This window comes from Musa acuminata, chromosome BXJ2-9 (genome assembly GCF_036884655.1).
Source record: "Musa acuminata AAA Group cultivar baxijiao chromosome BXJ2-9, Cavendish_Baxijiao_AAA, whole genome shotgun sequence".
Classification (NCBI taxonomy): Eukaryota; Viridiplantae; Streptophyta; class Magnoliopsida; order Zingiberales; family Musaceae; genus Musa; species Musa acuminata.
In genome coordinates, this window is record NC_088346.1 from 6,446,321 (window position 1) to 6,474,088 (window position 27,768).

A 27,768-nucleotide genomic window follows, 5' to 3' on the forward strand; every position below is an offset into this window, starting at 1 on the left:
GAACCTGCAAAAAATCGTTCTCTACCTAGCATGTTGACGTTTTCTAGTCTATTACCATGAATCATGAAACTCTTTTGTGATAATTCCTTGAGTCTCTAGATATATTAAGATGGGCACAATCAATAAATGAATCAAATGATGTTGTAAACGAGGCATGCCATCAACAATATCATACGCTAGTAAATTTGCATGTTTGCAAGGTTTCGTTCAAATGTGGTGAGCGATGGTCACGGTTCCATGGCATGTGATTTCATACGTAGGCACTCACTTTGAGTTTTGGTTTAGTTGTAGACTAAAATAACATTTTAGTATGGCATGATAACAATCATAGGGTATTTATTACTACTCCATAGCTGGTAGATTGTCTATTAGTGCTCTAAAGCAATCAATACACTATGACAAAGGGACAAACGAGGGGAGACGCCAAAAACGATCGTTGGACTCCGTCAACGACCTCCAGAAAGCACAGATGCAGTAGCCACCGAGGAGGAAGGACACGACATGATTTGGTCATCGAAACCTTCCTTGCGAAGCAGCGCGAGAAGGCTGAAGCTCAGGTTCGCGGGCGACAGCTCCGGGAGCGGCGCATGGCCTTCCAAGTACCGCACGACTTGGCGCATGCTGGGTCGCTTTGTGGGCAGCGGATGCGAGCACAGCAGTCCAAGCTTCAGAACCAGCTCCACCTCCTCCACCGCGTACTCTTCTCCCAGCGTCGGATCCCTCGTCTCCAGTATCGATCCCTTCCGCCATTTCTCCACCACCCAATCCTGTAGAACCAGCTGCTCCTCGTGCGCCGTGGGGTCCACCGGCCTCCTGCCGCAAGCAACCTCCAGAAGGAATGCCCCGAACGCAAACACGTCGGTGATGGTGGTCGCCTTGCCGGTTCGAGCAAGCTCGGGAGCAAGATAACCCATGGTTCCCACGACATGAGTGGTCTGTGGATCCGTTCCATGATCGTACAACCTTGCTAGGCCAAAGTCGCCCAACCTTCCATTCAATTCATTATCGAGCAACACATTACTCGCCTTAATGTCTCTGTGGACGACGACTTGCTCCCAGTCTTCGTGAAGATATAATAGACCTGAAGCCACGCCTTTGATGATCCGAAACCGGGTCGCCCAATCCAGAGCAGGCTTAGCTTGATCATGTAGGAACTTTTCGAGGCTGCCATTGGGCATATAATCATACACCAACAGAAGCTCTCCTTGGCGTCGGCAATAGCCCAGCAATTGGACGAGGTTTCGGTGGCGGAGGCGACCGAGGCTGACGATCTCTGCAATGAACTCTCTCATACCCTGTCTTGATCCATGGGACACTCTTTTAATTGCAACCTCCGACCCAGAAGACGGTAGCACACCCTTGTAAACTCTCCCGAACGCGCCCATTCCGAGAAGCTCCGTGTCCCTGAAACCCTTGGCAGCCCTGAACAAATCCTTGTAGGAGAACCGATGAGGCCCGTACTCAAGCTCCCAGTCTTCCAGGAGCTCTGAATACCTGCTCCTCCGTCTCAGGATGAACACGACAGTCCCTACGATGACTAAAACAAGCGTAGATGACGCCAAGGGCAGCCCGAGGCGCAAAACCTTTAACTTGTGATTTGATTTCGCACGAGGAACAGAAGGCAGCAGAGAGGAGTCGAGAGCTTGGGCTACGCCATTCATCTTAAAGCTCCAACCAAGGACGTAATGAGATGTTAGGAAAGGACCATTGGAGGCGGAGAATCCAACATACATAGTTTCCAACAACACGCTTGAAAGATTGACGACCGCCGATAAGAGATGTCTACGGGGTTTGGCCATTGCGATTGGAGCTAAGGTCACGTTAAGTAGCATCTCATGGCTATCATAGTCTACCCAAACTTGCATGGTTTGGCCGCTCCTGAGACTTAGATTTTGGAACGAACCAGTGTCATTCAGATAATAACCAGCAGTGTGGGACTCATCAGATTTCAAGTTGTTGATATCGATGCCGACATGGTTATTATCAATATCTTGGAATTCGGGGTTACGGGTTGTGTCAAGCTCGATCGCAAGGACATGGTTGGTCGAATTACCGACACTGCTTAGATTGAAGAGGCCTAAATACTGATTACCTAAGGCTCGGGAGAAGTCCTTCGTGGGGGAGACTAAGAAGGCCATCCCATCCCCGTTAAGGTCCGCGGGTTCTGAGATGAAGGCAAAGACAAAAGTGGTGGAGAAGGAGAAGACGGTACCATTAGGAGACTCTTTGAATCGAAGTGGGGTTCGGTAGAAGGCGTGGCCCTTCGACTGGACTGTGTTGTCGGTGACCACGAGAAGACCGCCGGATGAGATCGCTGCCACCCCATCGAGGGTAAGATTGGCTCCTCTGAATCCACTGTAGGTGAAGCTATCTGCTCCGTCTGCACAGGCGGCAAGCTTTTGGTGGAGGAAGAGGAGGAGAAGGCAGACGGAGGCCCTGAGAAGTCCCGTTGACATATTTGCCTTCAAGAATCATGGAACAGATTCTAGTCTTGGATGGGCAGAGGAGAGACTTGAATTTAGTGTCTCACAGTCAGCACATATGAATGCGTGTGGGCAATCCACTGATCACAGCCATTCATTATCCACTGATGTCTAAGCACAGAGATGAAAGGTTCAGAAACCCAACAAGCATAAATAGCATCATCATCTTCAATTTCATTAAATGTGAGACAGAGTTAGGCAGGATTGGAAGTTAATAGACGACAAGGAATGATGCAGAAGGGACCCCACTGGTAGCGGAGACGACGACTAAGGGAAGGAAGACCACGCAAGAAATTGATACCCTGAAGCCGTTAAGTTTGAAGGAGTTTTCTTTTGCCTCAGCTCGGCTGACTACGCTGAAGAGTAGCAACAGCAGGCGAAGGCGGCACCCGCTGGTCAATGGGACGGCAAGAATAGAAGCGGCGTTCGCATGAGATTCCTCGAAGAATAAATCAGGAAGAAAGAAACATATTTTGTTTGATATGTGTTTTCTATTTATACAGGAGGAAGGATTTTTTTTAATAGAGTAATAAGATTTTGTTGTGCAATTGGAAAAGTTTTAGCTGCTATTATAGAGTAATAAGATTAATAGAGTAATAAGAGACTTTGTGAGTAAGTGTGCTAGTTGATCAGTTGTATGTATGTGAGAAATACGTAATTGATATCTGACAACTTGATCTTACATGAAGTAAAAGTCGATGATAATGTATTTCATGCATGAGTGGAACACATGCACATGTAAGTAGCTCAGACATTATTATAATATATTATAGAAGTAGAGGTGGAGTTGATGTCAAGTTCCTTGAGCATATTCATAATCTAATTGAGTTCTGTAACAGCAGTAGCAATGACATGGCATTCATCTTCGGTTGTAGATCGTGCAACTATTTTTTGCTTCTTAGAACTCCAACTGATTAGATCAGCTCCAAGGAAGATAATATACCCCGACGTAGATGTTCTATCATCAAAGTTCCTTATCCTATCAGCATCGACAATGGCATGAAGATAAAGTGAAGAGTGTTTGTGAAAAAAAAGACCATGATTGAGGGTCCCGTTAAGATATCGCAATATCTATTTAACTATAGACCAATGCATAATAGATGACCGATGCATGATTGTGATAATTTATTGACCGTAAATGAGACATTTGAGCAGGTGAGAGCTAAGTACTATAAGGAGCCACGTATTTGGCGATATTGAGTGGGGTTCATAGTAGGGTTTTCATCACATAATTTGAATAATTCACCAGTAGATAGAAGAGTTGTAGTTATTTTTGCGTCCTGCATGTTCATCTTTGATAACAAACCCCGAATATACTTTTTTTTTTGTAAAGGAAGAGTCTTGAAGATGTATATGTTGCTTCCACTCTTATAAAGTAGCTTAAGATTCATAGATTTTTGAGGGAGAATCGATCAGCCAAATGTGTGAGGAATACCTTGATCTTCTTAGGATTATTGCTCATAATAATGATGTCATCCATATATACCAGAAGATATATTGTATTATCATTTTGTTGATGGAGAAATAGCGAAGTATCAGACTTTGAGTTGATGAAGTCAATTGATATAAAAAATAAGCCAAGTTTGGTGTACGAGGCTCTTGGAGCTTGACGAAATCCATAAATAGCTTTTTGAAGTTTATAAACATATCTTAGATACTAAGGATAGATGAAGCTAGGAGATTGCTGCATTAAGATATTTTCAGTTAGGGCCCCTTGTAAAATGACATTGTTAACATCAGTTATCATAAATGCCAACCTTTTAATATGGCCAAATTTAGGATAAGTCAGATTGTTGTGGGTTTAACAATGAGACTAAATGTTTTTATAAAGTCAGCACCAGGACGTTGATGAAACCCTTTAGTCACTAGATGTGTTTTATATCTATCAACGGATTTATTTGAGTTTTGCTTAATTCGAAAGACCCAATTACACCTAATGATATTTTATATGGGATGAAAGGGTACAAGTGTTCATGTAGAGTTATGGAGGAGGAAATCATATTCTTCACATGTAGCTTTATGTCATATGATGATTTTTGGGCTTGAGAAATTATGGTAGGTTTGTCTCAAGAGAGAATTTTATGATAACATATAAGTCAAGGACTTGATGTAGTTTGAAGATACCACTTTCGGAGTATATTGTCATTGGATGTCCAAAGGCTATAGGTTGTATTATTGGTATAGGCGATGGAGAAGCACTAACATAGGTTGGGGTAGGCTGAGGTACTTCAATGTTATTGGGTCCAGAAGAGAGTAATTCCAAGGGCATTACTTCAGCAATAGGTGAAACTTATAAAGAAAGGAGACAAGAAGTAATGAAGAGAGTGAAGAGCTACTAAACTGGGAGAACAAGAGAGTATGAATCTTGAGGAAAATGATTGGAAGGTGTTGTGGGAGGCTTGTTTGATGGGATCGATGACATACTCCAGTGATATATATTTGTTTGACCTATTATTTCAAGTTATTGATGATAACTTTTATATTATATAGATAATCGATAATAGTACTTTTCTCTTATTTTATTTTCATGAGACTGGATAGGAGATAAGTATGCGAGTACATGAACGATTTGCCAATGTGGTTTGCAGCTTGTACCAGGCTTCGACAGTGATGTCACACGAAGTTATGATAGTGTGAGGGATTCAACGATTGAGGCTTGAATTACTTGGAGGATGAGATGATCTTAGAGTAACCATAGTTTATGGTTCGAATTTGGTATTGGACTGGGTGGTCCGAGGATGTTGAGCATCACTAGTGGACGGTGGAGAGAGCTATTAATGTAGCTTAGTAAATCATAGCCAAATAGGATATTAAAAAATTATGCACACCAAGATGCATAGTTGTCATCTTTGGATAACTTGAAGAGGATGAGAGTAATAGCATTGATAGAGATAAGGCTTGCATGTTGAGGAGTGCTATGGTTCCTTATGGGCATAGTAACTAGAGCATCAAAGGTAGATGATGAAGATATGTTGAAGATATGTACAAATATGAGAGAGCAAGGTAGGAGTCTTTAGCCATAGAAGGAGAGTGAGAAGAGGCTACAAGTACTCGCTTATTGCTAATGAGGAGGAGGGTCAGTTATAATTGGTGCAGATCGTAGTGTTCAACTAAGTTTGGTGACCGAAAAGGTGACGACAAAATGTGTCTGGTGGTCAAATTCAAAGTCAACGAGAGCGTCCAAGCGGATGTGGTTGTTGATGAGGAAGATAATCTGGTCTTAGCAAAGCTCAACGGTGTCACTTGCACTCTCGAGGAAGATAGAAGATTAGACGGTTGGTTGCTGGGGGAAAGGAAGAAGCATGAAAAGATCATTAAGACGAAAAGCGAGAGTCTTGCTCACTACTCTAATACTATGAAAGAATAAATCATGAAAAAGTTATGTATTTTGTTTTATATATACTCTTTATTTATACTGAGGAATTTTCTTTAACAGAACAACAAGATGTACAATTGGGAAAATCTTAATTGTAATCAATTCCAACCTATCAACAAAATTGATAATCTTAGCTGCTATCGATTCCAACCTATCAACGAAATTGATGGGTACCTTATTTTTCTCCTAAATACATAGCAAATCTAGGATGGGCTTTAATTACTCACATTATACTTTAGCCTTAATTCTCTTTGATTTAACCTAAATCTTTAATTTTTTTAACCAAAAAGTGTGATAGCTACAATAAAAAAAAAAAACAACCATGGCTGTGAAAAGAGAGAGATAACAGTAGCAGTGGAGGATAGAAAAATAAGAGAAGAGAAGGAAAGAAGACAAAAATAATATAAAGGCTATTCTCAATCATCTAAGCAATTTTATTACCTCAAGTTAGATCAGATTTATAGTGAATTCTTACTATGATCACTTGGGAAGATTTTGGATATTGTACATAGTGACGTGATCCTTGTATCCTAGTTATTCTCTTGTGATTATTACTTGGATTTTGGGTAAGAAATTCTGAGATTTGTATATTTATTATTTTATAGTGAATTTTCTCTAGCTTGTTCCGTGATTTTTACCATTCACATTGGAAGAATTTTTCACGTAAATCTTGGTGTCATATTTGATTGTGATTTCAATTTAATTCCATTGTGTGTTATACCTACTTATATTTGTTCACATATAATTTTTGTTTTATCCCATCAACTGGTATCAGAGCAAGGTTTTGATGTTTTAATTTTTGTGTTCGAATATGGAGGTCACTAATGTTTCTCACATGATTAGCTTGATCAGAAACAATTAGATGATATGGAAACCAAGAATGAAATATATCTTATATTACAAGGATTTGTATGAACCTTTGCAAAGGGATAGTGCAAAGCTCATAATCATGACAAATGATGAATAAAAGATGTTAGATAAAAAAATAGTCAGGTTTATTCGATAGTGGCTTGATGATAATGTCTTTCACCATATTTTTACTGAAAGGTTTTTATGAAAGAAAAATGATTGACAACAAAACTTTCTTGATAAGAAAATTTATATACCTAAAATATAAAGAGATTTTTCTATTGTTGAACATTTGAATGAAATACATAATATCACTAATCAATTATAAATTTTAAATATATTAATAATATAATAAATATAGTAGACAAGATCCTTAGATAGTTACCATAATTGCATGTTCTCGATACAAGCATATAATCTAGATGTTTTTTTTTCATTTTTCCTAAAATGACTATTTTTTTCTTTATTTTCTTCCTTGGCCAAATATTAAATTAGTTAAGTATTTCAAAATTAATCAATCTATGATCACACACTAATCTAATTAATTATGAAGCAAAGGAAGTCAAAACCAAACCTAACATAATTTTTCTGAGTTTGATCTGAATCCATTTAATATCAAGATGAATGCTCAATAATTTTTCTCTTTATTTTTCTTCTATTTTATTTTTCTTATTTTTTCCTCTGTCCTTTTTCTCTCTTTTTCTTTTTTCCATGGGAGAACCTATCTCTCTTCACTTATTTCTTTCGCACCGCGATAACTCCCTATCTTCTCTTTCCTTCCCTCTCCTCTCCCTTCTCTCTCTCTCTCTCTCTCTCTCTCTTTCTCGTCTTTTCTTCTTTAATGTTGTTTGCACTTTTCTTCCTCTCTCTCTCTCCCTCTCTCTCTCTGTTTGCACTTTTTATAATTTAGTCCCTGATATTTCAGTATTTACAATTACGTTCTCAGAAAAATTACGGATACTACATGCATGCTTCATTTCTATTTTCATTTGATGCTTTTCTCGCCTTTATAATTGCTCGGTGGATTCTTTTACCATAACTAAAATAATTATTGCTATATTTAGTTTATTTGTTTGCTTATTTTTTATTACCTATCCATCACATAGGGTGACAGCTTGATCGATTCAAGTTGGTTCAGATTTATGTATGTAAGAATCCTTTGATATACAATCAACGAGGTCTCCAATGTTCAATCGAGTGTTGACTTCAAAAAACTGAGTTTGGAAGAGAAATTTTCGACATGATCAACTATCACATTTAAATTAGTAATGGAACATAAAAGAAGATGAGGGTAAACTATATCTCCCCTCGATTATTGTGACTTGATGGACTTTCTATGATTAACCCAATCAAAAAGAATATTTTATGATATAAAATTAATATTTTTTAGATATTTTATGTTTAAAAAATATATATATGTGACATGGTTGTTGATTGAGGGGCTCAGTTTTACTGATTGGATCATCACATATTAGAATCTTGATTGGGGATAAATATAATTCATGTGACTTAAATTATCTACATCCCATGATATTTACGAATCAAATGTTTATGATCAATCATTTTGATGCAACTCTTAACCATTTCGCGTCCGCATCGAATTTTGTAGAAAAATAAATATAATTGATTTTTTGTGTGTGTGTGTGTGTTCATATCCATGATCGCAAGATGTGCACAATTAATCAATGAATAAAATGATGTTGTAGACAAAGCGTGCAGTTAAAACATCTAATATTCACTATGTAAGCTATTATCCAAATAATTAATTCAAAAAAGGTCAATTGCTCAAAATTGAACATAGCCTTATAACCTTTTCATCATCCATACGCATTTCAAAGCAATTCAAAGAACCGGAATTTAGGATCGAATTCGCCATCATGTTATGATGTAAATATGATACGTTAATAAATTTGCATGTCAACAAGATTTCAATCGCGTGTGGCGAGTAATAATAGTCACACGATTCCATACCTTATGATTTCACACAGATGCACTCACTTCGAGTTTTTGTGGCCAAATTAACGATATAGTATTGGATGATAACAATAACAGGGTATTGCGATACTACAACTGGTCGGTAGTCTAGTAGTCCTCCAAAGCTGACGGTGCACCGTAGGACAAAGGAACATTAGGGGAGAGGGGGGGCGACACAAATGATGACTAGTCATCTACTCCGTCATCGGCCTCCCGAAATAATCGATGCAGTAGCCACCGACGAAGGATACGACATGCAATGTTCATCCAAGCCATCATTGCGAAGCAAAGCAAGACCGCCGAAGCTGAGGTACGTCGGCGACAGTTCCGGCAGCGGTGCATGGCCCTCCAAGTAGCGTACCACTTGGCGCATGCTCGGCCGGGCTGCGGGCAGTGGATGCGAGCACAGCAGTCCGAGCTTCAACACCAGCTCCACCTCCTCCACCACAAGCTCTTCGCCAAGTCTTGGATCCCTCGTCTCGAGTATGGATCCCTTCCGCCAATTGTCTACCACCCAATCCAACAGAACAAGGAGCTGCTCGTCCGCCATCGAGCCCACCGGCCTCCTTCCGCAAGCAACCTCGAGAATGAAAACCCCAAAGGCAAACACATCGGTCATGGTGGTCGCCTTGCCGGTTCGAGGGAGCTCGGGAGCAAGGTAACCCATGGTTCCCGCGATACCGGTGGTCTGTGGATCCGTTCCACGATCGTATAACTTTGCTAGGCCAAAGTCACTCAACCTACCATTCAATTCGTGGTCGAGCAGCACATTGCTCGCCTTGATGTCTCGGTGGATGACGACTTGCTCCCAATCTTCGTGTAGATACAGAAGTCCTGATGCCACGCCTTTGATGATCCGGAACCGTGTCGCCCAATCCAGAGTAGGCTTGTCTTGGCCATACAGAAACTTGTCCAGGCTGCCATTGGGCATGTATTCATACACCAACAGGAGCTCACCTTTGCGTCGGCAATAGCCCAACAACTGAACAAGGTTGCGGTGGCGGAGGCGACCGATGCTAACTATCTCAGCTATAAACTCCCTCATGCCCTGTCTTGATTCATGAGATACTCTCTTCACCGCAATCTCCGATTTCGAAGTCTGCAGCACCCCCTTGTAGACCTTTCCGAATCCGCCTATTCCGAGCAAATCTTTGTCCTTGAAACCCTTGGTAGCTTCGTACAAGTCTTTGTAGGAGAACCGATGAGGGCCGTACTCAAGCTCCCAGTCCTCGAGGAGCTGAGCGTACTTGACCCTCCATCTTACCTTGAACACCAGGGCTCCTACGACGATTAGAACTAGTCCAGCTGATGCTAGAGACAGTGAAATCGCCAACGCCTTTGATCCTGGCTCGGGTCTCACACGAGGGAGCGAGGGCAGTAGGGAATAGTCGAGAGCTTGAGCTACTCCATTCATGTTAAAGCTCCAACCCAGAATGTAATGAGACGTCAGGATTGAACCAGTGGATGAGGAAAATCCAACATACATAGGATCCGTTAGCACGCTTGATAGATCGATGGTCGCAGATAAGAGAGGTTTTTGGGGTTTGGCCATTTGGATTGAAGCTAAGGTAACATTAAGCAGCATCTCTTGGCCGTCGTAATCTACCCAAACTTGCAGGGCTTCACCACTTTTAAGGCTTAAAGCTTTGAACAAACCAGTGTGGTCATCATAGTAACCAGCGGTGTGGGAAGAGTTAGATGTCAGGCTGTTAATGTCGATTCCGACATGATTGTCATCGATGTCTTGGAACTCAGGACTAAGGATTGTGTCGATCTCGATGCCAAGAATATGATTGCTTGAGTTCCCATTGTTGCTCTGGTTGAAGAGGCCTAAGAACCGATTACCCAAGGCTCTGGAGAAGTCCTTGGTGGGAGAAATCAAGAAGACGATTCCATGGCCGCTAAGATTGGCGAGTTCTGGGATGAAGCCGAAGACGAAAGTGGTGGAGAAGGAGAAGATTTTACCAGTAGTTTGATCTCTGAAACGAAGTGGGGATGGACGGAAGGCGTGGCCCTTCGCGTGCGTTGTCGCGTTGGTGATCCTCAGCAGACCACTGGAGGTGATGGATGCCACCCCGTCGAGCGTAAGATTGGCGCCTCTGAATCCATTGAAGATGAATTCGTGGCTTTCGCTGCCGGAGGCTGCAAGCTTTTTTTGGAAGAAGAGGAGGAGGAGGCCGACCAAAGTCTTGAGAAACATGGCTGCCATATCTGTCGTGCAAAATCTACAACACGTTCAGAGGACTGAATAGTTCCCAAATTGGAATTAAAGTCGGGTTTACGGTCATAACTAGAATATGATTTAACACCAACGAACAGATGCACTGTGATCATCTTGTATTTCATCAAATCGTATAAGTTGATGGTATGAGATCAATTCTACATTGCCAAGGAGTCAATTTTCATTTTGGTCTTCTTTTCCCTGTTAATACAGATGCATACAAGTCTATGATGCAAATGGCCAGTTGATGATAATTTAGAGGACCCAAAGCAATAATTGAACACTTGATGTTATGGGAAAAAAAGAAAGTCTTGCACGCCGGTAGACTTTTTTGCTCAGTGACAGCAACGGTGAAAGCAAACACAGGACTTGAATGGAACTGACAGACCAATAAGGATGTTTTTTGTTTTTTCTCCTCTCATTTTTATTCTTCAATATATATATATATATATATATATATATATATATATATATATATATATATATATATATATTCTCTTTGTTCAATATAAATCTTCACCTTGTTCCAGCCACATCGGATTCATTAGAAGAACAAGCAAAAAGTCGTTCTCTAGAATCTTCAAAGTCTTCGGAGTTATTATCAAATGAAGAATCTGCAGAGGAATTTATGCAATGTTGAACAAGAACAAGCATTGACGTCTTCTATCCTTTTACCATGAATCATGAAACTCTTTTGTGACAATTCCTCGAGGATCTATATATTTTAAGATGGACACAATGAACAAATGAATCAAATGATGTTGTAAACGAGGCATGCCATCAACAATATCATACGCTAGTAAATTTGCATGTCAGCAAGGTTTCATTCAAATGTGGTGAGTGATGGTCACGGCTCCATGGCATGTGATTTCATACGTAGGCACTCACTTCGAGTTTTGGTTTAGTTGTAGACTAAATTAACATTTTAGTATGGCATGATAACAATCATAGGGTATTTATTACTACTCCTAGATTGTCTATTAGTGCTTCAAAGCTAACCATACACTGTATGACAAAGGGACAAATCACGGGTGACGACACATATGATTGTCGGACTCCGTCAACGACCTCCGGAGAGAACCGATGCAGTAGCCACCGGCGAAGTATTCGACATGATACGGTCATCGACACCGTCGTTGCGAAGCCGCACAAAAGCGCTGAAGCTGAGGTACGTGGGCGACAGCTCGGGAAGCGGTGCATGGCCCTCCAAGTAGCGCACCACTTGGCGCATGCTCGGCCTTTCCGTGGGCAGTGGATGCGAGCACAACAGTCCAAGCTGCAACACCAGCTCCACCTCCTCCACATCGTACTCTTCTTCGAGCCTTGGATCCGTCGTCTCCACTATCGATCCCTTCTGCCAATTCTTCAACACCCAGTCCGACAGAATAAGCTTCTCCTCGTCCGCCGTCGGGTCCACCGGCGTCCTCCCGCAAGCAACCTCAAGGAGGAAGACGCCGAACGCAAACACGTCGGTGATGGTGGTCGCCTTGCCGGTTCGAGCAAGCTCGGGAGCAAGATAACCCATGGTTCCCACCACATGGGTGGTCTGTGGATCCGTTCCATGATCGTACAACCTTGCTAGGCCAAAGTCACCCAACCTTCCAATCAATTCATTGTCGAGCAACACGTTGCTCGCCTTAATGTCTCTGTGGATGACGACTTGTTCCCAATCTTCGTGTAGATACAGAAGCCCTGATGCCACGCCTTTGATGATCCGGAACCGCGTCGCCCAATCCAGAGTAGGCATAGCTTGATCGTGTAGGAACTTTTCGAGACTGCCATTGGGCATGTAATCATACACCAACAGAAGCTCTCCTTGGCGTCGGCAGTAGCCCAGCAATTGGACGAGGTTTCGGTGGCGGAGGCGACCGAGGCTGACGATCTCTGCAATGAACTCTCTCATACCCTGTCTTGAACCATGGGACACTCGTTTGACTGCAACCTCCGATCTTGAAGACGGTAACACGCCCTTGTACACTCTCCCGAACCCGCCCATTCCGAGCAGCTCCTTGTCCCTGAAACCCTTAGTAGCTTTGAACAAATCTTTGTAGGAGAACCGATGAGGCCCGTACTCAAGCTCCCAGTCCTCCAGTAGCTCTGAGTACTTGGTCCGTCTCAGGATGAACACGACAATCCCTACTATGATTAAAACAACTGTAACTGGCGCCAAGAGCAGCTCGATGAGCAAAACCTTTAACTTGTGATTTGATTTCGCACGTGGAAGAGAAGGCAGCAGGGAGGAGTTGAGAGCTTGGGCTACGCCATTCATCTTAAAGCTCCAACCAAGGACGTAATGAGATGTTAGGAAAGGACCAGCGGAGGCGGAGAATCCAACATACATCGTTTCTAACAACACGCTTGTAAGATTGACGACCGCAGATAAGAGAGGTCTATGGGGTTTGGCCATGGGGAATGAAGCTAGGGTCACGTTAAGTAGCATCTCATGGCTATCATAGTCTACCCAAACTTGCATGGTTTGGCCGCTACTGAGGCTTAGATTTTGGAACGAACCAGTGTCATTCAGACAATAACCAGCAGTTTGGGACTCATCAGATTTCATGTCGTTGATATTGATCCCGACATGGTTATCATCAATATCTTGGAATTCGGGGTTACGGATTGTGTCAAGCTCGATCGCAAGGACATGGTTGGTCGAGTTACCGAGGTTGCTTGAATTGAAGAGGCCTAAATACTGATTACCTAAGGCTCGGGAGAAGTCCTTGTTGGGGGAAACTAAGAAGGCCATCCCATCCCCGCTAAGGTCCGGCAGTTCTGAGATGAAGGCAAAGACAAAAGTGGTGGAGAAGGAGAAGACGGTACCATTAGGAGACTCTTTGAAGCGAAGTGGGGTTGGGTAGAAGGCGTGGCCCCTCGACTCGAATGTGTTGTTGGTGACCACGAGAAGCCCGTTGGAGGTGATCGACGCGATCCCGTCGGGATCAATATTGCGGCAACCGAATCCATTGAAGGTGAACCCATCAGTCCCACCGCAAGAGTCTGCAACTTCTCGGTGGAGGAGGAACAGGAAGAGCAAAGTCTTGAGAAACATCGCTGACATATCAATCTTGCAAAATTTGGATCGAGTTCACATTAACGATCGAGTTCATGGCTTTGAATGGTCAGCACTATGAAAATTCACAGAAGATGTTGGAAATAGCACGTACGTGGCTGGTCCATCTACCACTTTTTTTCCCAATGCCAATATCCTTGCTAGACTCCGAAGTCAACTGGAAGGCTGGCTCTGATAACATTGGTGACACGATGACCATTGCAATTCTATCCTTGTCTGAATATTTTATTGTCGGGTATTTTTTAGAATGTGTGATCAGATTGATTCTCAAGGCATCACAATTCTCTGGTCGTTCATTCTTTTTTTTGATATTTTGAAGTATTTGTTTCCATTAAATGCAATGACTAGCAAGTTTGAACGAACCTCTTAATCATTCAATTTGATGCTGCTATGTTTGACTCGTGAAATTATATTTGGACCGTATCCAGTGGAAAGAAAAGTCAAGTGATATATTGAATTTGAGTAGATAGTGAAATTATTTGATAAGATACTCCTGTGTTGACACTGAGGTGTATGTTCTGTCAGCGTTGTACATCAATGAGATAGGATCATTCCCCATGATTAGAGAGTCATTATGTTTTTAGAAATATTAGCATATCTTTCCAAATCCATGATTACATGATTCATATGATCAATTTTACATTGATATAAAAAGTCACAAGTTAACCATACTGACAAGTCAAATCTCATCCATATGAAATGTCATGATAAAGACTTGTGAATTATTGTAGACGGAGTTATATATATATATATAAGACGGAGTTATAATTATTTATGACTAATGTTAGGAATACTCTCAATAATATCAGATAAATATTATAACACAGTGAAAAACACTATAGCATAGTACTTTAATACCGCGTTATGGTTGAAAATATTATAATTAGACTAGTGGATCAGTCCAAGGAAGGAAAAAAATTTGACTGACCGTCAAATCAAAGTATTTCAGAAATAAATAAAAAAAAATACCATTAGAGAATTTTGAAAATCGGGCACTTCATGAGAAAAGGCTAAAGAATAGTTTTTTTCTAAGAATTAGTATATATATATATATATATATATATATATATATATATATATATATAACAAAAAGTAAAAAAAATCGATTTAGTAGCCACAAATGGACACTCCAAAAAATTGAAGCACACAAAATAAATCGGCTAAACAAATATCATGTATTAGATATCACTCTACTATAATGCTAATATTAATCTAAAGTCAATAATTGTATTGACTAACAAAAGGAACAGAAGAGATGGAGACAACAACTGTCATCATGTAACGCTTCTCATCTGCAATTACCAAGCTCAAGAAATGGCCACCGACGAAGGATATGACATGATGTAATCATCGAAGCCTTCATTGTGAAGCATCGCAAGAACGCTGAAGCCGAGGTAAGTCGGCGACAGTTCCGGAAGTGCTGCTTCGCCCTCCAAGTACTCCACCACTTGCCGCATGCTCGGCCTGCCTGTTGGCAGCGGATGCGAGCACAGCAATCCAAGCTTCAGAACCAGCTCCACCGCCTCCATTACGTACTCATTTCCCAGCCTCGGATCTATCGTCGCAAGTATCGATCCCTTCCGCCAATTCTCCACCACCCAATCCAACAAAATCAGTTCCTCCCCGTATGCGACCGAGTCCACCGGCCGCCTCCCGCAAGCAACCTCCAAGAGGAAGACCCCGAACGCAAAGACGTCGGTGACGGTGGTCGCCTTGCCTGTTCGAACAAGCTCGGGAGCAAGATAACCCATGGTTCCGACGATGTGGGTGGTGTGTGGATCGGTTCCATGATCATATAACCTTGCTAGGCCAAAGTCACCCAACCTTCCGTTCAATTCATTGTCCAGCAGCACATTGCTCGCCTTGATATCTCTGTGGATGACGACTTGCTCCCAGCCCTCATGTAGATACAGAAGCCCTGATGCCACGTCTTTGACGATCCGGAACCGCGTCGCCCAATCCAGAGTAGGCTTGTCTTGGCCATACAGAAACTTGTCCAGGCTGCCATTGGGCATGTAATCATACACCAACAGCAGCTCCCCTTTGCGCCGGCAATAGCCCAACAACTGAACAAGGTTGCGGTGGCGGAGGCGGCCGATGCTGACGATCTCTGCTATGAACTCCCTCATGCCTTGTCTTGATTCGTGAGACACTCTCTTCACCGCAATCTCTGATTTAGAAGTCTTTAGCACCCCCTTGTAGACCTTTCCGAATCCGCCTATTCCGAGCAGCTCCTTATCTTTAAAACCCTTGGTAGCAATGAACAGATCTCTGTAGGAGAACCGACGAGGCCCATACTCAAGCTCCCAATCCTCGAGCACTTCTGCATACTTGATCCTCCACCTCACCATGAACACGATGATCCCTGCGATGATCACAGCAAGTCCAGCCGATGCCAAGGGCAGCACGATGTCCAAAACCTTTGACTTGCCATTTGACTTTGCCCGAGGAAGCGATGGCAGCAAGGAGTAGTCGAGAGGTTCAGCTATCCCATTCATCCTAAAGCTCCAACCAAGAACATAATGAGATGTTTTGAAAGAACCAGTGGAGGAGGAGAATCCAACATACATGGGATCTGATAACAACACGCTTGAGAGATCAATGGTGGCGGACAACAGAGGTTTATGCGGCTTGGCCATTCGGATTGGAGCCATGGTCACGTTAAGCAGCATCTCATGGCCGTCATAGTCTATCCAAACTTGCATAGCTTTTTCACTTCTAAGGCTTAGGTATGTGAACGATCCATTGTCGTTAGCGTAATAACCAGCAGCGTGGGATGCGTTGGATATCACGCCGTTGATATCGATCCCAACATGGTTGTCATCAATATCCAGAACATCGGGGTTATAGTTCGTGTCAATCTCAATCGCGAGGACATGATTGTTCGAGTTACCGTCGCTACTTTGGTTAAAGAGGCCCAAGAACTGACTTCCTAAGGCTGCAGAGAAGTCCTCGGTGGGAGACACGAAGAAAGCCATCCCGTTCCCGCTAAGGTTGTTGTATGCTGAGATGAAGCCGAAGACAAAAGTGGTGGAGAAGGAGAAGATTGTACCGTTCGTCTGGTTCCGGAAACGAAGCGGGGTTGGGTAGAAGGCATGGCCCTTCGACTGCTTTGACATGTTGGTGAGCCTCAGCAGACCATCGGAGGTGACGTTAGCCACCCCATCGAAGGTAAGATTGAGGCGTCCGAATCCGTTGAAGGTGAAGCTATCATTACCACCGCTAGAGGCTGCAAGCTTTTGGTGGAAGAGGAGGAGGAGGCAGACCAAAGTCCTAAGAAACACTGTCGACATGTTACAGAGCTTCTTCACGCTAGTTTTGGATTGACAGAGGAGGAGAGTGCTGTTGGCTTTGGTGTCTCGCAGTCACCACATATGAAAGTAAGCACACGGAAGAACAGATAATATCACCTACTGATATATATAAGCGCAAAGAGGTTGAAGGTTTCAACCAGTCTCAGATGACTAGATTTAGGTGCTCTGTGAAATACCCAGCAAAAACATATACTTTAAATCATCTTCTATTTCATCAAATTGATTAAAGCTGGTAAACCTACACCATCCAATTTATAAATCTCATTTAATTCGACTCAATTGTGATGAGAGAGAACCGGATCATAAAGGACCAAGTCTAATATCCAGTTTCTATTGCCAAAGGTCAAATATAAATCTTTGGTTCTTCTTTCACTTGGTCATCTGAAGCCAAAGCTTTGAATGGTGGTGATGATCTACATGACGGAGCTATCTGAACATATTTGAACTTTCTCACCCTACACAGCTATGTGCATCGAACAATAGCAAGAAAGGAACTATTTGCATACACTTCCACACTATCAGAAGTGACACTTGTTCAAGTCAAAAATCTACGATCATCACTGTTTGACGAATAGGGTTCGAATAGAGCTTTCCGGAATTTAATTGAACTTGCGTGACCCGATGCTTGAGCTGCTTTAGGTCCAAGTTTTCAGCGTATCGGTTGTCAACATCATTGTGTGATATCTAATTATCTCATTCGTAAAATTTTCAACTTTCATTTAATTCTGTTGGGAAAACATGTTATAGTAGAATTTTTTTTTTCCCTGTTTTGTTTATGTATCAAAATGATTGATCTATGAACTAGAAAAATATAAACAATATAAACAGTAGAACAATGAATCAATCACAAAGTTAGATCAAATTTTAATGTAAAAAATCTAATATGAAAAAAACCATGAGATTGTAGTTCACCTTGAACTTCCACTATCAATAATAATGATAATAGGTTTATAATAAGTCTTCTCTAAGATAACAAGAGAATCATAATAACATCAAGACCACGCTCAAGAATAGTATATCATTATCACATGGATGAATTTCATAAAAAAAAAAAGTTTAAGTCTCACCAAGTGGGTATAGTAGAAAAGTACATCAGAGAAGCTAAACTGTAGATCAGCACTATTAGGATTATAGAGCTTGCTACAAGGATTCTCTACATATAATTTGGGTCAAAACTAACAACGTTTGACTACTTATCGTCAAACAGAAAATTCAAAATCTTATTTTTGTTCTCTCTCCTCTTTCTTTGTTCTTCTCTCTCGAGCGCATCTTTTTTTTTTCTTTTTAATTGCTGATTTGGGCTTATATGGGCTGAACCCAACAATTTACCCTTCCAACTTATATAGTTGGTTATACTAAGCCAGCTCATTACCTACATACTTCAAGCTTTTCCTTAGGTAAAGATTTTATCAACATATCTAATACATTCTTATTAGTATGTACCTTTTCTAACTGTAATTCTTTCATCTAAAACATATCACGAATCTAATGATATCTTACATCAATATGCTTGGATCTAGAATGGTATGTTGAATTCTTAGAGAGGCGAATGACATTCTAACTATCACAGTAAACAGTCATTCCTATTTCAAGCTCAATTCCTGTAAAAACATTTTCATCTCTAAAGCTTTCTTATAGGCTTCAGTAATTGTTATGCATTCTGCTTTTGTGGTTGATAGAGCAACATAATTTTATAACTTAGATTGCCAAGAGACTGCTCCCTTTGTAAATGTTATCAAGAACCCCGAAGTGGACTTCTTGGAATCAGTATCACTTGTCATGTCTGCATGTGTGTACCCTTCTAGCACAAATTCATCACTACCAAAACATAAACACAACCTTAAAATACCTCTTAGATATCTTAGGGTCTAATAGTATCATGCTTGGTATATAATTTTTGAAATATTAGATTGATGAGGGATTATAGATATACAATAACTAATAGCAGACATATCCAATGGATTAGATCCTCATGTATCCTCTAGGAATTATGACATAATGGCCTAGTACATCTATAGTCGATGAGTTGAGTGAATTATTATGAGGATAATAATTCACTAAATTGGAAGAAGTTCTGACATGTGAAACTCACGACCAGCTCGGTATTGGGCCTAGAAGGTTACACACATATGGTGGATAATATGATGAGTAGAAGATTCGATATAAGATATATAATAAGCCCTTGTTTTATTGGATTCATTTAGTGAGACCCAATAAGGCTTAGAGTGATTACTGGATGAGGATCAAATATCCATTAAGTAAGAAAAATGAGATGGAGATCAAGCACATATTAAGGTAAGATCCATTAGGGTAAGTTAAGAGGACTCTCTATATATAGGAGTTGGGGCTTAAAGATTCATAAGCTAGACCCATATTGTCGCCACCTCCTTCATCTACTCATTGCCTTTTCCTCTAGCTGGCTATCCCCTCTCTAGTGTGAGAGGATAGCAAAAGGGATAGATCCCTCCTTGGTTGCTGTGGTGTAGTGGTGCACGAATGAAAGAAAAGAACGTGCTACGTGAGGAGGAGCGTCGTCATCGTATCTACTATAGATTACCACTAGAGAAGAGTTTATGAGAGCTCTTTCATCCATGGATCGAGATCTGTAGATTAGAGGATATGCAATCTCCTCTAAGAATATTTCAACCACTTTATGCAATTATATGGTTTTGTCGCTTTCAAATTTTTCACTCCCAATCTTTGAACGACAATTCAATAAGATTGATTTGGGAAACCAATTTTTGTTTTTATTTTCTATTGCATATGTGATACTCTCTGCGGTTTCCCAATAACATCAAGCCAGTCGATTAGGACTTCAACTCAAGGAAAGTTGGCTCATGATGCGAGGGTGTGCTAAATTCCACCATCGATGGAGCACGGTGTTTCGGTTGGCATTTCGACTGGTTGGGGGTGGTCTGGGGCTATCGACAATGGGTTAGTTTAGGGGACTCTGATGTATGCAGTGGTTAAGTAACTGGCTACAGTTGTGAAGGCAGCATGCCTGCTAAGCCAATTGAGGCAAAAGTGGAGCAATACCTTACATCATTTCGGTGAGGGTCTGCACATAATGTGTAAGACTTAGAAAGATCTCAACAGGAATAACCATATGTCTTGCACTTGCCCCTAGAGTTAAGAGCCCGAGGTTTGAGCCGAGATGGATGTATCCACCTAAGGAAAGAAGTGCAATTGTCCTCGCATAAATGTGTTGTGTGTGGGTGACAGTGTCTACTTGCTAGAGTACTCGTTAAGAGGGTTTACAGGTGAATGCTCTTGCAATATTCAAACCCTCTTAGCACTAAAATGTCATTGTCTCGATGTCGTCAACTATGTATCGGCATGGTTGGGTCTTGACCCAAAGGCATGAAGTTATCCACATAACACTTATAGCAATCTAATAAGATGTTTATTGTGGCATCGAGGTGCCCGAGGCGACTCCGAGGTGATCTTCAAAGAGTTTTCGAGTATGCCGAGGGAGATTTTCCAATCGGATCTTTCCAATACTCAAGTTAGTTTTCTAGTATTGTATAAGTGTAAAATATTCTCAGCGTCAGGGATCAACTTTTATACTTAAGCAGTCATGGAACTATCTGTAACTAACGCAAGCAATGCTCTTCCCTCGGTGTTTTGCCCACGTGGGTGATAGGTGCAAACTGCCCCATGCAAGCTGTTGTTCACGGAGGCCAATCAAGGGAGAGTCGATCAGATCGGCTACCCAAGGAACACTTTCCTTGGCAACCGATTAAATTGGTTCGAATGGTTTCCTATCAACTGTTATCCACGGAGTCGGACAGACCATTATCTCCCCCACGTTACTGCCAAGTGATGAGATGATTTGGCTTTTTTACCTTCCACGTCGACGCCGCGGTGGCAACTAGCTGTCGAGCTGGTTTAGCTGCCAAAAATATCACTGATATGTTTGTGAAACTATGTTTGGACCGTATCCAGTGGAAAGTGAAGGCAAGGGATATATTGAATGTGAGTAGGTAAGGGATATATTGCATGTGAGTAGGTAGTGAAATTATTTGATAAGATACTCTGTGCGTTGACATAGAGGTGCATGTTCTATTAGCGTTGTACCCCACCGAGATAGGATCAGATTCCATGATTAGAGAGTCACCATGTTTGTGAAAATATTAGCATGATATCTTTCCAAATCTATGATTACATGATCCATATACTGAAATATGGTCGAATTTGCATTGATATAAAATGTCACAAGTAAACCATACTAGCAAGTCATATCTCATGCATATGAAATGTCATGATAAAGACCTGTGAATTCTTTAAGACTGAGTGATATATATATATATATATATATATATAGAAAAGTTTTTTGGTTTTTTCTCATAAATTATCTGTCATTTTAGAATTTTTTAATAACGGCACTATTTTTATAACTAATGCTGGGAATACCTTCAAACACAGGTTCTTTTTCGTATGAATTGGTTCATATCATGAATCGATCCACTTATGATATTTTGAATAATATCAGAAAATATTATAACACAGCAAAAAATACTATACCCTATAGTACTTTTATAACATGCTATAGTTGAAAATATTATAATTAGACTAGTGGACCAGTCCAAGGAAGGAAAAGAAATTAACTGACCGTCAAATCAAAGTATTTTAGAAATAAATAAAAAATACTATTAGAGAATTTTGACAAAACTGAAAAAAAATTCGATTAAGTAGCCACAAATGGGTACTCCAGAAAATTGAAGCACACAAAATAAATCGCCTAAACAAATATCATCTAAAGTCAATAATTGTGTCGACTAACAAAAGGAACGGAACAGATGGAGACGACTGTCATCATGTAATGCTTCCCATCCGCAATTACCAAGCTCCAGAGGTGGCCGCCGACGAAGGATACGACATGATGTAATCATCGAAGCCTTCATTGTGAAGCAACGCAAGAACGCTGAAGCCGAGGTAAGTCGGCGACAGTTCCGGAAGTGCTGCTTCGCCCTCCAAGTACTCCACCACTTGCCGCATGCTCGGCCTGCCTGTTGGCAGCGGATGCGAGCACAGCAATCCAAGCTTCAGAACCAGCTCCACCTCCTCCATTACGTACTCATTTCCCAGCCTCCGATCTCTCGTCGCAAGTATCGATCCCTTCCGCCAATTCTCCACCACCCAATCCAACAAAATCAGTTCCTCCCCGTACGCGACCGAGTCCACCGGCCGCCTCCCGCAAGCAACCTCCAAGAGGAAGACCCCGAACGCAAAGACGTCGGTGACGGTGGTCGCCTTGCCTGTTCGAACAAGCTCGGGAGAAAGATAACCCATGGTTCCGACGATGTGGGTGGTGTGTGGATCGGTTCCATGATCATATAACCTTGCTAGGCCAAAGTCGCCCAACCTTCCATTCAATTCATTGTCCAGCAGCACATTGCTCGCCTTGATGTCTCTGTGGATGACGACTTGCTCCCAATCTTCGTGGAGATACAGAAGCCCTGATGCCACGCCTTTGATGATCCGGAACCGCGTCGCCCAATCCAGAGTAGGCTTCTCTTGGTCATACAAGAACCTATCGAGGCTGCCATTGGGCATGTAATCATACACCAACAGCAGCTCCCCTTTGCGTCGGCAATAGCCCAACAACCGAACAAGGTTGCGGTGGCGGAGGCGGCCGATGCTGACGATCTCTGCTATGAACTCCCTCATGCCCTGTTGTGATTCGTGAGACACTCTCTTTACCGCAATCTCTGATTTAGAAGTCTGTAGCACCCCCTTGTAGACCTTTCCGAATCCGCCTATTCCGAGCATCTCCTTATCTTTAAAACCCTTGGTAGCGATGAACAGATCTCTGTAGGAGAACCGATGAGGCCCATACTCAAGCTCCCAATCCTCGAGCACTTCTGCATACTTGATCCTCCACCTCACAATGAACACGATGATCCCTGCGATGATCACAGCAAGTCCAGCCGACGCCAAGGGCAGCACGATGTCCAAAACCTTTGACTTGCCATTTGACTTTGCCAGAGGAAGCGATGGCAGCAAAGAGCAGTCGAGAGGTTCAGCTACCCCATTCATCCTAAAGCTCCAACCAAGAACATAATGAGATGTTTTGAAAGAACCAGTGGAGGAGGAGAATCCAACATACATGGGATCTGATAACAGCACGCTTGAGAGATCAATGGTGGCAGACAATAGAGGTTTATGCGGCTTGGCCATTGGGATTGGAGCCATGGTCACGTTAAGCAGCATCTCATGGCCGTCATAGTCTATCCAAACTTGCATAGCTTTTTCACTTCTAAGGCTTAGATCTGTGAACGATCCAGTGTCGTCAGCGTAATAACCAGCAACGTGGGATGTGCTGGATTTCACACTGTTGATATCGATCCCGACATGGTTGTCATCAATATCCAGAACATCGGGGTTATAGATCGTGTCAATCTCAATCGCAAGGACATGATTGTTCGAGTTACCGTCGCTGCTTTGGTTGAAGAGGCCCAAGTACTGACTTCCTAAGGCTGCAGAGAAGTCCTCGGTGGGAGAAACGAAGAAAGCCATCCCGTTCCCGCTAAGGTTGGTGTATGCTGAGATGAAGCCGAAGACAAAAGTGGTGGAGAAGGAGAAGATTGTACCGTTCGTCCGGTTCCGGAAACGAAGCGGAGTAGGGTAGAAGGCATGGCCCTTCGCCTGCGTTGACATGTCGGTGAGCATCAGCAGACCATCGGAGGTGACGTTGGCCACCCCATCGAAGGTAAGATTGAGGCGTCCGAATCCGTTGAAGGTGAAGCTATCGTTTCCACCGCTAGAGGCTGCATGCTTTAGGTGAAAGAGGAGGAGGAGGAGGCCGATCAAAGTCCTAAGAAACACTGCCGACATGTTACAGAGCTTCTCCATGCTAGTTCTGGATTGACAGAGGAGGAGAGAGCTGTTGGCTTTGGTGTCTCATAGTCACCACATACGAAAGTAATCAATCAGAAGAACAGATAATATCACCCACTGATATATAAGCGCAAAGAGGTTGAAGGTTCCAACCACTCTCAGATGACTAGATTTAGCTGCTCTGTGAAATACCCAGCAAAAACGTATACTTAAAATCATCTTCTATTTCATCAAAATGATTAAAGCTGGTAAACCAACACCATCCATCCTATAAATCTCATTTAATTCGACTCAATTGTGATGAGAGAGAACCGGATCATGAAGGACCGAGTCTAAAATCCAGAGTCTAAAATCTCATTTGGGTCTTCTTTCACTTGGTCACCTGCAGACAAAGCTTTGAATTGTGGTGATGATCTACATGACGAAGCTATCTGAACGTATTTGAACTTTCTCACCCTTCACAGCTATCTGCAACGAACAATAGCAATAAAGGAACTATTTGCATACACTTCCACTCTATCAATAAGTTACAGTTGTTCAAGTCAAAAATCTAGAATCATCACTGTTAGACGCATAGGGTTCGAACAGAGCTTTACGGAATGGAGTTATAATAGGGATTTCGATTTAGGATGACGATATTAAATTGAACTTGCGTGACCCGATGCTTAAGCTACTTCGGTTGTCAACATCATTGTGCGATATCTATTGATCTCATCCATAGACTCTTCATCTTTCCTTCAATTCCATCTTGTAGAGAGCAGTTGACCTTGATCTATTGACTTGAAAGTTTCTAGCTGATACGTCCACAGCGAATCCGGCATAAAAAATTATATTTCATTGAATGGAGATGTAAAGATTTGAAAAGAATAAACAAAGAATAGTTTCCTTGAGTGCTATTGTCAAGAGAGGAGCAATATGAATTGTACTGTTCCAAAGTTGATGTTGACATGACAATTGAGCTGAGCTGCAAGACAATTAGTCAAGTTGGCATCTTATGCAACTCTTTTAAATCTTATGAAATAGACTGGCTAATATCTCATCACAATTTGTCCCCATTCTATCAGAATTAGTCCCACAAAGTTGGCAAATCACCTCAAATAAACAAAAAAATAGCTGATCTAATCTTATAAACACCTTAGGAGATGAGTCTAAGGTTGCTCCTTTGGTCAATTAAACGCTGATAAATCCAGCTGGTATATCTCATTCGAATGTCAAGGATATATCAGTTGACCGCTGCTAAAATTCAACGGGTTGAATGAAGCGGGTCAGAAGAGAGAAACGTTCCACGCCTAAATCCATGCATCCTCCGATCTCTTGCGATAAAAAGACTTCGCTCGTTACTGGTGGAATTGTTCTGCATGATTGAGATGCCAGCAATGCTGCTCAATACTTGGGTGGTCTGCCTGCTTCTCCTCCACCCAAGTCTTACAGGTGGAAACCACGACTTCGTCTTCAATGGATTTGGGGGATCCAATCTCACCCTCGGTGGTGTCGCATCGATCACTTCCGGTGGTCTCTTGATGCTCACCAACAACACCAAGGAGAAGATGGGTCATGCCTTCTACCCATCCCCACTGCGCTTCCGAGATCTACCTAATGCTACAGTCTTCTCCTTCTCCACCACTTTTGTCACTGCCTTCATCTCAGAGTACGCCGATTTTAGCAGCCATGGAGTCGCCTTCGTAGTTTCTCCCACCAAGGACTTCTCCAGAGCCTTAGGGAGCCAATACCTGGGCCTCTTCAATCGAAGCAATGATGGCAATTCAAGCAATCATGTATTGGCGATTGAGCTCGATACAATCAACAACCCCGAATTCCAAGATATCGATGACAACCATGTCGGCATCGATATCAACAGCTTGACATCCATGGACTCCCACACCTCTGGTTATTATGCTGATGACACCGGCCTATTCAAAAGCTTGAGGTTTAGCAGTGGCCAAGCCATGCAAGTTTGGATAGATTACGACGGTCAAGAGATGCTCCTGAACGTTTCCTTGTCTCCGATCCCGATGGCCAAACCCCATAAACCCCTCTTATCCACTGCCATCGACCTCTCGAGCTTGTTATCGGAATCCATGTATGTCGGATTCGCCTCATCCACAGGTCCTGCCTTGACATCTCATTACGTTCTTGGTTGGAGCTTTACGTTGAATGGAGCAGTAGCTCGAGCTCTCGACTACTCCTTGCTGCCTTCGCTTCCTCGTACGAAATCAAATGTTAGATCAAAAGTATTGCACATCGGGCTGCCTTTAGCGTCCATCACAATTGTTTCTGTGATTGTAGTAATTGTCGTTTTCATCGTGAGATGGAAGATCAAGTATGCAGAGCTCCTGGAAGACTGGGAGCTCGAGTACGGACCTTATCGGTTCTCGTACAAAGATTTGTTCGGAGCCACGAAAGGTTTCATGGACGAGGAGCTGCTCGGAAGGGGTGGGTTCGGAAGGGTCTACAAGGGGGTGCTTCCGTATTCTGGATCAGAGGTCGCGGTGAAAAGAGTGTCTCACGAATCAAAACAGGGTATAACAGAGTTCATAGCAGAAGTCGTCAGCATCGGTCGTATCCGCCACCGGAATCTTGTTCAGCTGCTCGGCTATTGCCGACGCAAGGAGGAGCTGCTGCTGGTGTACGATTACATGCCCAATGGCAGTCTCGATAAGTTTCTGTACGACCAAGAGAAGCCTCCTCTGGATTGGGCGACACGGTTTCGGGTCATCAAAGGCGTGGCATCAGGCGTTCTGTATCTACATGACGACTGGGAGCAGGTTATAGTCCACAGAGACATCAAGGCGAGCAATGTATTGCTCGACAGCGAATTGAATGGAAGACTGGGTGACTTCGGCCTAGCAAGGTTATACGACCATGGAACCGATCCAAAGACCACCCGCGTGTTCGGAACCATCGGTTATCTTGCTCCCGAGCTCGCTCGAACCGGCAAGGCGACCACTGTCACCGACGTGTTTGCGTTCGGCGTCTTCCTCCTCGAGGTTGCTTGCGGGAGGAGGCCGGTGGAGCGGATGGCGGCGGAGGAGCAGTTGGTTCTATTGGATTGGGTGTTGGATAACTGGAGGAAGGCGACGATACTGGCAACGATGGATCCAAGGCTGGGGGATGACTACGCGGTGGAGGAGGTGGAGCTGGTGTTGAAGCTTGGATTACTGTGCTCGCATCCACTTCCCACAGCAAGGCCGAGCATGCGCCAAGTCGTGCGCTACCTGGAGGGCCATGCACCGCTCGCCGAACTCTCGCCCACGTACCTCAGCTTCAGCGCTTTTGTGCAGGTTCACAACGAAGGTGCCGATGACCATATCACGTCGTATACTTCGTCGGTGGCTTCTGCATCGGTTATCTCCGGAGGTCGATGACAGAGGAGGACATGGCTGTGTGTGTATAGATTGCAAATGCTGTGCCGTGCCTGTAGATTCCTCTCATGTCTAACCTCCTGCAGAAACTGGAGTTGGAATCCGACTTGGCTCATCTTAGAGGTGTTGTTGTCGTGATCTATGATTCATGCAATTTGTAACTTAGTGTAGAACAAAACGAAAACCTCAATCGAGTCATGTATTTAATGGAAAGGCATGGAACTCACAGCTATTGATACGCCTGACTTCATATAGAACTCGACTTGAAAGACGACAATC

At 42.7% G+C, this 27,768-nt stretch overlaps 3 protein-coding genes across 6 annotated transcripts; 1 reads left to right on the forward strand and 2 right to left on the reverse strand.

The window, feature by feature from the left end:
- Nucleotides 1–256: 256 nt before the first annotated feature.
- On the reverse strand, nt 257–14,074 carry LOC103997501 (L-type lectin-domain containing receptor kinase SIT2-like). 3 transcript variants are annotated; one of them, XM_065125089.1, is made up of 4 exons: nt 8,934–10,933; nt 8,006–8,010; nt 4,711–4,754; nt 260–2,396 (listed from the first exon to the last, which is right to left on the reverse strand). In XM_065125089.1, exons 1-4 carry the CDS (start codon nt 10,889–10,891, stop codon nt 447–449), a joined length of 3,957 nt encoding a protein of 1,318 aa, XP_064981161.1. In that variant the 5' UTR covers nt 10,892–10,933; the 3' UTR covers nt 260–446. The 3 variants fall into 3 exon arrangements, with proteins under 3 accessions (XP_064981163.1, XP_064981161.1, XP_064981162.1); XM_065125091.1 differs by lacking the exons at nt 4,711–4,754; nt 8,006–8,010 and adding an exon at nt 6,966–6,986 and having other exon boundaries at nt 257–2,098; nt 8,893–10,935; XM_065125090.1 differs by lacking the exons at nt 260–2,396; nt 4,711–4,754; nt 8,006–8,010 and adding an exon at nt 12,016–14,074 and having other exon boundaries at nt 8,648–10,535.
- A 1,174-nt stretch (nt 14,075–15,248) lies between these two features.
- LOC135622847 (L-type lectin-domain containing receptor kinase SIT2-like) lies at nt 15,249–24,657 on the reverse strand. Of its 2 annotated transcripts, none has more exons than XM_065125094.1 (2): nt 22,155–24,657; nt 15,249–16,961 (listed from the first exon to the last, which is right to left on the reverse strand). In XM_065125094.1, exons 1-2 carry the CDS (start codon nt 24,140–24,142, stop codon nt 15,281–15,283), a joined length of 3,669 nt encoding a protein of 1,222 aa, XP_064981166.1. In that variant the 5' UTR covers nt 24,143–24,657; the 3' UTR covers nt 15,249–15,280. The 2 variants fall into 2 exon arrangements, with proteins under 2 accessions (XP_064981166.1, XP_064981164.1); XM_065125092.1 differs by having other exon boundaries at nt 15,249–16,924; nt 22,148–24,657.
- An 857-nt stretch (nt 24,658–25,514) lies between these two features.
- LOC135622849 (L-type lectin-domain containing receptor kinase SIT2-like) lies at nt 25,515–27,703 on the forward strand. The gene has a single exon (XM_065125096.1). The coding sequence runs from the start codon at nt 25,648–25,650 to the stop codon at nt 27,490–27,492; it is 1,845 nt and encodes a 614-aa protein (XP_064981168.1). The 5' UTR covers nt 25,515–25,647; the 3' UTR covers nt 27,493–27,703.
- The last annotated feature ends 65 nt before the right edge of the window (nt 27,704–27,768 follow it).

Bases quoted from the DNA above. Each gene is read 5' to 3' on its own strand.
- LOC135622849 (XM_065125096.1), top strand. From the start codon at position 25,648: ATGCTCACCAACAACACCAAGGAGAAGATGGGTCATGCCTTCTACCCA.
- LOC135622847 (XM_065125094.1), bottom strand. From the start codon at position 24,142: ATGGAGAAGCTCTGTAACATGTCGGCAGTGTTTCTTAGGACTTTGATC. The intron at 16,962-22,154 runs GTCGGCGGCCAC...CAACAACCTTAG, and splicing joins TACATCATGTCGTATCCTTC to CGGGAACGGGATGGCTTTCT.
- LOC103997501 (XM_065125089.1), bottom strand. From the start codon at position 10,891: ATGGCAGCCATGTTTCTCAAGACTTTGGTCGGCCTCCTCCTCCTCTTC. The intron at 2,397-4,710 runs GTACCTCAGCCT...CTCCACCAAAAG, and splicing joins CTGGACCCAATAACATTGAA to CTTGCCGCCTGTGCAGACGG.